We start from the raw sequence: 9,496 nt of genomic DNA, 5'->3' as shown, positions 1-9,496 counted from the left end.
ATTTAACGCCAAAAAGAAGTTTTCAGGTGTCTTCGCGTCTATAATACGATTTAAAAGTACTAGTTAAATACATTAAAAACTCTTTTTTTGTACAATTTTAAAGAAATAACCAATGATCAACACAATTTAATCGAACTGTACACTGTTACGTTCGTACGGAAATGGGTGTAAAAAAATGACATTCATTTCGTTCCATTCATTCATTTACAAATGTCAGAAAGGGCTAGGCGAATTTGCAATATTGTGAAGAAAATCGTTGTTTACGACTGAAAATAACAAATGTAACCACTAAAATGTTATCAGCGGTGTACGAAGATAGGGCGTGTGCGCGCCAAAATCGCGTGGTATCGAAATAACGTCGCTTGAACAGCAAATAGGGCGTTTATCATACCTCTTGCGAGGAAAATAATTTTCGCCCAATTCTGTTTTCGGGATCATGTTAAAGTTCAAAAAGATGGGATCGGATAAAGTGCCACTGCTACTGGTGACCGCCAACGTCGGATCTATCTTCGAAGACGTAAGTTTTCCTTGTTTCATTGATTTTCCCGTCATATATTGTTAACGCCTACCTACCTTTGAGTAATTAAATTAATTAAATGCTTTGATGATGTACTGGGACGAGTTCCGGTTATTAAATTGGCACTGGCTGACTCACTGTCATTTTATGTCACTGGCCAGTTATTTTCATAGTGCAAAAATACTTTTTTAAATATTAAATAAAAATGTTTTTTTTTATTTGTCACTGCATGGTATTGGCAGAAAATAACGTAGAGGCCCTGATATCTGACAGTAAAATGAAACAAATGCAAATTTATTTTTTTGTATTAAAGCTGTTCAAACAAATTATGTACATGATGAATTAAAAATTGTATGGTGTTGAGAAACACTAAAGTCACTGCAGATGGTTATAACACAAAGATACAGTTATTTCACTCCATTAAACGTGAAATACGTCACAAATAATACAAGCTGAGTAGCAATGTGATATAGTTTGCCTCTAACATCCAGGATACAAATTTTTAACATAATGTCTAACTAACTAACTAATGTCCCTAATTTAATTTAATGAATGATTGTGATATTTATTTAATGGAAACAAACACACTGGCAGAAACGGCATCACATTTATCCATAATAATATAAATAATTTTAATCAATGGCTGGTGAAGCAGGGGGTAAATGTCAATTTTTCTTGATTGCCGTTAAGTTAAAAATGCATTTGACGTGGGGTCTCAGGAGGTTATTACGGACACACACACACACAAACACACACACACATGCAAGTTAATAATCAAAATTTTTTTGCTTGTACTGTCAGTTGCCTAACCTATGTAACCAAATAGAAAAGAGGAAATGTATGTTAGGAAGTTAATTCACCTAGTGGGCCTTCCACTCCCGGTGGATACAAGTTGTCAGCTTAGTGATTGAACCTACTTAATTCATTCCAAAAATGATTCCATTTAAAATTTAATTACATCTCTCCGTAAGTTTAAAATTGGATATTGGTAAATATTTAAAGTAACAGGTTTTTTTAAAGCCCTCACTCCAACGAATTTTCCTTATCTCCTTCTGGCTTTTTCCACGCATCACAACATTAGCCATCCAGGCATCTTGATAGACCGTGAAAGTGTGTTGTTATAAGTCTATTAGGGTCGTGGGCAAGGACAGGCGTGGACAGGTGGCAAGTTGCATATGATAATGTTATTGATTGTACTTTCAGCATGGAGAGTAAAACAGCCGGTGAAATTACTGGCACTTGAGGTATCCCATCTTAGGCCTCTAGGTTGGCAACGCGTCTGCAATACCCCTGGTGTTGCAGATGTTTATGGGCGGTAGTGATCTCTTACCATCAGGAGAATTACTTGTTTGCCATCCAGTCAAAAAAAAAACATCACTCAGTTTTTAATGAACTTTTGTGATAAAGTATAAACTTGAAGGTTTAAGTTATATCCAAACAGAATACCTAAAGCTCTTTAACTATATGTATTTAATTGTCACTAATTGGTGATCAGATATTTAGAAATATTAATAACCATCCAAAATTTTATTGAATAGACAGGTCTCATGTAATTAGCTTGCTATTTAATTTAATTTAATGATAATTATATTGTTAAAACCAATAACCACATGGTCATCATACACTTATTTATGCTAATTAATAACATATTTGCTTATAGGTCATTAAGCTAATAGGTCAATTTGCTTAAGCGAAGGGAAATTCAAATAAAGTGAGGAATTCCCCACAAGTCTTAAGCCGAGTTTAGACTTATAAGAAAAATTGTGCAAGTTGCATTACATTGAGAGGCCGTAAAGCCAACGAGTTTGTAGTGGTCAATTAAGTGTCACAGTTTAATGCAACTTGCACGATTTTTCTTGCAAGTCTAAACTTGGCTTTAGACTTAATACTAGCTGTTGCCTGCAACTTTGTCTGTGAATAATTCATTTATCGCTCGCCTGGAGGCGGAACTATACAACTTGATGATGATGATGATGATGTGATCCTGTTATCCCTCACTAGGGACATAGGGGCTCATAGAAGAGTTTTCCATTTGGTTCAATTTGTGGACAGTTGTAGTTAAGCTACAAACTTTGATTGTGTAGTATAAATGTATCAATTACAATAGTATCTGTTTGTAATTTGTAACTGTTCCTAATAAATAAATAAATGTCTTTGGCAAATGTATGGGATAATGATAATGTCAACATGACATTAGTAGCACGAATGTTACACCCGGGTATGTGATTCAGTTTCCTTAACTGTACTTACTTGTATACGTAGTTGTATATGTACAGTCTGATAAATTGGATTTGTTCGTTTATTGATTGACCTCGATTAGGTTTTGGTGCCTTGTTGTGGCTATTACTAATTGAATTAGGATGCTTGCTAGAAATAGACTTTTTTAGAGTTCCATACAGTTTAACAAACTAAATCACCAGTGGCGTAGCTAGGTAACCTAGGGCCCTGGGGCAAATAAAAAAATGGGGCCCACTGCTATCAAAACTGGTAATGTTTTTTGAAGTAAAATCATTATATATACAAATACTTTAAAAATGCTAAGCAACTTTATCATCAGCTATAAAGCAGAATTTCGAGGGCCCCCTGAGCTTGAGGGCCCCGGGGCACTGCCCCGCCTAGCCCCTTGGTAGCTACGCCACTGTAAATCACGTACCGGGTGGAACCTTTGCGCTACCACACGGCGGCCACGCCGTACAAAATACGCGTTCTTGAATCTACATAGGCACGACGATGTCTGTACACGCGTCAATGTGTGCGTAAGACACACAGGGCTGACTATCGCAAAACCCTAATAAGTGCTACCAATGACAGAAAATAATAATAATAAAGAAATCAGAAATCATTATTTATTTAGAAAAAGGAAGTAGGTAGGGTACCGTTACCATTTCGCAAAATAATTGCTCCCGAACCCAGTGCCGTGCGGCCGACATACATCGCGTTGCGCACCCGATTACTGTGATCGCACCGATTATGAGTTCCATTTGAGCATGACGCTAATGGGACTTTTGGGACAATAATATGATAAAAATATTAGTGCCACTTGTCCCATGGGACTACTGGGACGTAATCGTCTCAGTTGTCCCATCAATGGGACAACTCAATGGGACTAGTGGGATACAAGGGATTTCTTTCCTTTTTCTTGCAATGGCTGCGCTTGAGAGGTGGGGTAACTCGAACCGGTGCGGGGCGGAGCGTGGCCATTCTGTACGTTAGTACTATTATATATTCTGTGGCGCTACTAATGTTATGTTGACATCTCATACATCTGCCAAAAAAACCATTAATTATGATAAGGTTTCACCCTGGTAGGGGATTCAGTTTCTTTGACTGTAAGTACTTCAGTCAGCAATAACCTATCCAAATTAGAAATGTTGAAAAATCTCTGACTACGATTGAAATGTATGGGCAGTGGACAGTTGGAGTTTTGTTGCATGCAGTCCGTCTGAACGAGCCCGAGCTAGAAGTACCGGTTATAATATTCGAGCTAAAGTGAAAGAGGCCACACAGAATACCGTGCCATGCTTATTTTCCGCGCGGTATTCTGTGTGGCCTGTTTCATGTTAGCTCGAATATTACAATCGGTACCGCCTCTGCGCCGCAACACCGCCCCGCCACCGCCCTGTGTGTTTCAAGCTTAAGAGTCCACATAATATGCGTCATCTCTTTGATCATGAATGAAGTATGATTGGAAACAATGAGAAAAAGCTGCAACCCGTCGCCGTATTGTTTAACACTGGCGTTCGCTATCACATTCACCGTCTCTTTCTATCCTCATCTTATACTGTGTGATAGAAAGAAGTGCTGAAAACGATTGTGATTCCAAGTGCGTCAGACAATAAGGGCCGCCACATACACTCGGAATTCCGTTTTCGGAATTTCGGAATTTCGATTCGAAACTCCGAAACGGAATTCCGTAAATACATAAATAAGAATGAGAATAAAAAACATTTATTGCCCATAAAAAATACATATTCGTGAGAAGGTACATACATGCTCAGCTACATATGTGGCAAAAGGTTTAGGCTGCAGGTGCGGTCAGGACTATGCTTCACCGCGCTGATTTTCAGCCTGCACCTCTCTCTACACAGCGTACAGACATTACACGAGACGGGTAGCACTTTACTTAAATAGTTACATTGACAAGGTGAAGCTAACAAATGCATGCAAAAAGAAACATTCCATCGATAGTTAAAGAAAAAGAGAAAATACTTAAACATATATAAATTTGAAGTTTTGGAACATGGCCTTACATATATACACATTCACACTCATACGTTTATTTCAATTCTGAAGGCACATGCCACCATGCGAAATTCCGAAACAGAAAAAAGTTCGAACGGAAAACTGTCCGTGTGTGGCAGGTCCATAGATTTCCGAAACGGAATTCCGAGTTTATGTGGCAACCCTAAGGCGTCTGATATTTTTTTACGACACATAATTTTTAACCACCTACGCAAATACAGGGGTGTTATGAGTTTGTCGCCAATGTCTGTCTGCGACATTGTAGCTCTCAAGCGGCTGGCTCGATTGCGAAGGGGTTTTTTTTTACGTAAAAGCGAGTGTCATCGCAGTGGTTCGTAGCTAACAGTTCACCTGTTTTTAAGATATCGAACTTTGAAATGACAATATCCGCGTGTTTCTCAACTTTTTGTACCTAAGTTAAAAAAATAAATATCAGGGGACACTTTACACCAATTGACCTAGTCCCAAACTAAGCAAAGCTTGTACCTACTATGGATACTAGGGAACGGATAAACATACTTATATAGATAAATACATACTTAAATACAAATTAAACATCACAGACCCGAGAACAAACATTCGTATTATTCATACGCTATATGCCAAGGCCGGGAGGGAATCGAACCCGGGACCTCAAGCTTCGCAGTCAGTTTCTCTAACCACTTGGCCATCAAGTATTCAAAACTCAAGTTAATAACGATATTGGGTCGGGCAGTGATAAAACGTTTGCGGACAAGTGAACAAACAAAATACTAACGACTCTATTAATATAATTAATAGGTTTTTATAGGTATATGAGAAGGAAGGAGTCTGGGAAAAACAGAACTAGTTGTGTTCCTTTGTTTATGTCTTGAGTACCTAACCTATTATTGCGTTTTTATCCTCGTATGTATTACAGAAGAAGTAAATTAATTGGGTGGGGGAGGGGGAGGTTAAATATTCAGCGTTTTGAGACGTTTTTTTTCGTTCTTAACATTTCGGCAAGTATTATTAAAAAAGATGATGCTCAGGGTTAATTTTTTATGAAAACTAAAGATGATATTAAAATAAAAATAGTGTGATAAAATTTTCTTGTCTTTTCCTTTCTATGTGCTAAACTTAGGATGGTAATGACTTAACTGAGCGGTCAAACATTGCTTTCCCTTTTGTTCCTTGCCGCTTCTTCTTCTTTGGCGTTTCTGTCTTGGTGTTCATGGCCCTTCGAACCGGATCCATGTATGAGGGCAATGGAAGCCGGTAATGAGTTATTACTTACATTTTGTTATATTTGCTTCTACTCCAATTCTCAAGCATACAATCCATCCATACTAATATTATAAATGCGAAAGTGTGTGTGTTTTTATTGTGTTTGTCCGTCTTTCACGTCGAAACGGAGCAACGGATCGACGTAATTTTTGGCATAGAGATAGTTTATGGGCCAGAGAGTGACATAGGCAAATTTTTATCCCGATAAAATGCACAGTTCCCGAGGGAGCAGCGCGCGATAACCGAATTCTACGCGGGCGAAGCCGCGGGCAAAAGCTAGTTATTCATATAAAATAAATACTTTCTGACACATTCGGGTGTCGGATCCGTTTCGTGTCGGATGTCACTCATTTCTATAGAAAATCGTGTTGGGCAAGTGTGAATAGCTTCATATAAAATGTTCTGCCAATGGAACATCCGATTAAAATCCGGGCCCGACATCCGACAAGTGGAAGCCAACTCTTAATGTAAATTTCCGTCGGTGGCCTCGCTCAGGGATAGATTGAAGAAACTGTGGTAGTAGGTAATCATATTCTTTTTATTTTTATTTATTATTTATTCATAATTGTATATGTGTGTATCGTGTTCAATGTAAGTGGAAACTAAGTACCTATATTATTTATGTATATGTGTACATATATATATCATACTAATTATTGTTTATTAAGTGTTTTTATTTATATGTTATATACCTATTCCTTTCTTCTCACTGTGCATAAATTACTGTTCGCCTATCTTTAAGTTTTCCTTTCCTGTTTAGGTTAGCTTGAAAATATCCCTTTTAGGGATAAGTTCGCCTTTGTAATATTTTGTTTTGTTGTTTCTTTTTGTGTTTTATGTACAATAAAGTTTTTACATACATACATACATACATACACACAATTTGACCTAATACGAAAATGAACATCCCATAAAATCGAAATAGCGCGTAGTAATATCGAGGCGATAGTGGGTTAAAAACCTATTTATCTTTTATCCTGCGGGCAATAACATGCATGTTCGCGATAAAAAGTTGCTAAATGAATAACCTATTCATATTAATGTTTAATCAAGGTTAGTTCCCATCAACTATAGAGCTGCTACTACAGAGTTAAGGTTATTTATGTTCAAAAATACAAACTGAGACATGGATGCACAGAACAACCAGAAAAAGAGACCAGCGCTGGGAATCGAACCCAGGTCCTCAGCAATCCGTGCTGCGTGCTATAACCCCTACACCACCGCTGGACCGGAATCTAGACACGATTTTTTCCTATGCATACATATCTCACGTTGCTTATTTCTACTACGCTACTTATGAACTACTTACTTACTTTTGTATTTTCGATATGGTTTCACGGGATACCCGTAAAAGTAACAAATTTAGAGTTGAAATAAAAAATACTCCTAAAAACCAATCATAGTTATTTATGTTAGGGACTTTAGTTTATAACTATATGGAAATGGCGGGCTGCTGGGGAGTTGATGCAAAGCGTTTTGTGCGGGATTTGGGCCGTCGGCTCAGACAAAAAGGGGAGGACCCTCGAGTCATTTCTGGTGCAAAGGCTGTCCTTAGGTATTCAACGTGGTAATGCCGCGAGCGTTATGGGCACCTTTGCGCCGGGAATGGCGAGGGGCAGTTATTTTAATAAATTATATTTGCAATAATTGCTTGTTTTTAAAAAAAAATTGAATAAAGTTCGGGTTTATAACTTAGAAATTAGTAGGGATATATATAACTTTCTTTTGCATTTTGACGCATTGATGGGTAAGTTCAGAGCAAAGGGGCCATCTTTTTAGTTGCAACCCGACCCGGGAATAAATAATTTTAGTAATTAATTTTCCAAAAATTTCATTTTTCCAGCCCTCCGTGATGCTCCCAATATGGACATCCGAGTTCCTCCAAGCCGTCTCCCGTATGGACCCGAAGTTCATTGCTCTCCATCTGCAAGAAGTCGGCGGGAAGGCCTATGAGAAGTCCATGCAGTATGTCAAGGACTTTGTACAGAGGCTTTGTGACTGCCCGGAGCTCAGGCTGTATGACAAGATCAGGATATTCCTGGATGAGGACTTCAGTTCACCGGAGAAGTTCACGGTGAGTTTGTTTTGAGTATGAAGCCCGCTTTCCATCGCGAGCAGAGACTTAGTTGTATAGTCGACCAATGTATGGGAGCCCCCCTTAAATATTTATTTTATTCTGCTTTTAGTATTTTTGGGTATAGCGGCAACAGAAATATAATATAATCTGTGAAAATTTCAACTGTCTAGCTATTACGCTTCATGAGATACAGCCTGGTGACAGACGGACATCTTTGGATGCGGAACCGATTGAACAATTTGGAAAACCCCCGACTTTGCTGAACCGATTTTGATGAAACATGTCTAAGAACTATCGCTAAAAAACTTGATTTCAAATAAAAAAAAACACATTCAAATCGGTCCACCCGTTTAAGAGCTACGGTGCCACAGACAGACACACAGATATACACACGCACACAGACAGACAGACAGACACACATAGCGGTCAACTTATAACACCCCTTTTTTTCTCGAATCTACAAACCATTTAAACAAACAAAAAAAAACCTTTCTTTTTCGTAACTTATTTCAATTTGTGCCTTTTCAGGCTCTCGGAAACATGTACTTCGCTCACTCATCGCTGACCGATCTCAAGATCTGGGACTTCGAACTGAAGGCTTACGTGGAAGCTGCCGGCAAGGAGATTCACAGCGGCAACATTGAAAAGGTGACCACTAAGGAGAAGGCCAAGTTCCCGCAGCATTTCTTCCCTGAGGTGAGCTTTAAAATAATTATCTTTTAAGGAAACAAACAAGCTGAGATATGTATGCATAGGAGAAATTCGTGTCTGTACCACTGTCCAGCTGTGGTGTAGCGGTATAGCACGCGGCACGGAATGCCGAGGACCTGGGTTCGATTCCCAGCGCTGGTCTTATTTTTTGGTTTTCTATGCATCTATATTTTCAGTTTGTATTTTCGATAATAATTATCTTGTTTTCACTAGAGCCGTGGTTTTCAACCTTTTGGTTTTAATGAACACTTTTTCGTTCATCAAAGTTTCACGGTACACCAGTCAAAAATAGCCAAGTGCGAGTCGGACTGTCGCATAGAGGCTTCCACCCGCCCAGCAATTCCTTACGCTCCGTTACCATAACCTGACAACGCGAATCGCACACGCCACGCGTCAGTTGTTTTCGTACTATTTTCTCATTATAATAGCTATTCATGATTTAAATGCAGTATACACTTCGCGGCAATCGCGGCACACTTGTTGAAAACGTCTACACTACAGATCGCTAGAAATCGCCTCCTAGCGCCATCTAGTGAGCAAGTACAGAAATCCTACATCGCACCATCAAAGTTCCTCAACTCGGACGCATTATATATAATTTCCGACGCTCGTCCTTCGGACTTCGGTCCCCAGGCATAACACCTGACAGGAGAGAGATCTCTCTATTGTGGCCTATAACTTATAAAGCAAATAAATTATTTTGT

The 9,496-nt window shown here is 38.7% G+C and overlaps 1 protein-coding gene across 3 annotated transcripts in view; it reads left to right on the top strand.

The window, feature by feature from the left end:
- The first annotated feature begins 207 nt into the window (after nt 1-207).
- The window catches only part of LOC141442420 (inositol polyphosphate-5-phosphatase A-like), a 46,923-nt gene continuing 37,634 nt past the window's right edge, over nt 208-9,496 (top strand). For all 3 annotated transcript variants that reach the window (XR_012452939.1, XM_074107397.1, XM_074107396.1), the window contains exons 1-3: nt 208-517; nt 7,848-8,078; nt 8,610-8,777. Coding sequence is in view for 2 of the 3 variants with exons in the window: in XM_074107397.1 (XP_073963498.1) it covers nt 437-517; nt 7,848-8,078; nt 8,610-8,777 (480 nt within the window). In the remaining variant the exon portion in view is untranslated. The remainder of the gene's footprint in view (nt 518-7,847; nt 8,079-8,609; nt 8,778-9,496) is intronic.

Source organism: Choristoneura fumiferana, chromosome 25 (genome assembly GCF_025370935.1).
Source record: "Choristoneura fumiferana chromosome 25, NRCan_CFum_1, whole genome shotgun sequence".
Classification (NCBI taxonomy): domain Eukaryota; kingdom Metazoa; phylum Arthropoda; class Insecta; order Lepidoptera; family Tortricidae; genus Choristoneura; species Choristoneura fumiferana.
This window is presented reverse-complemented; position numbering and strand designations above follow the sequence as displayed.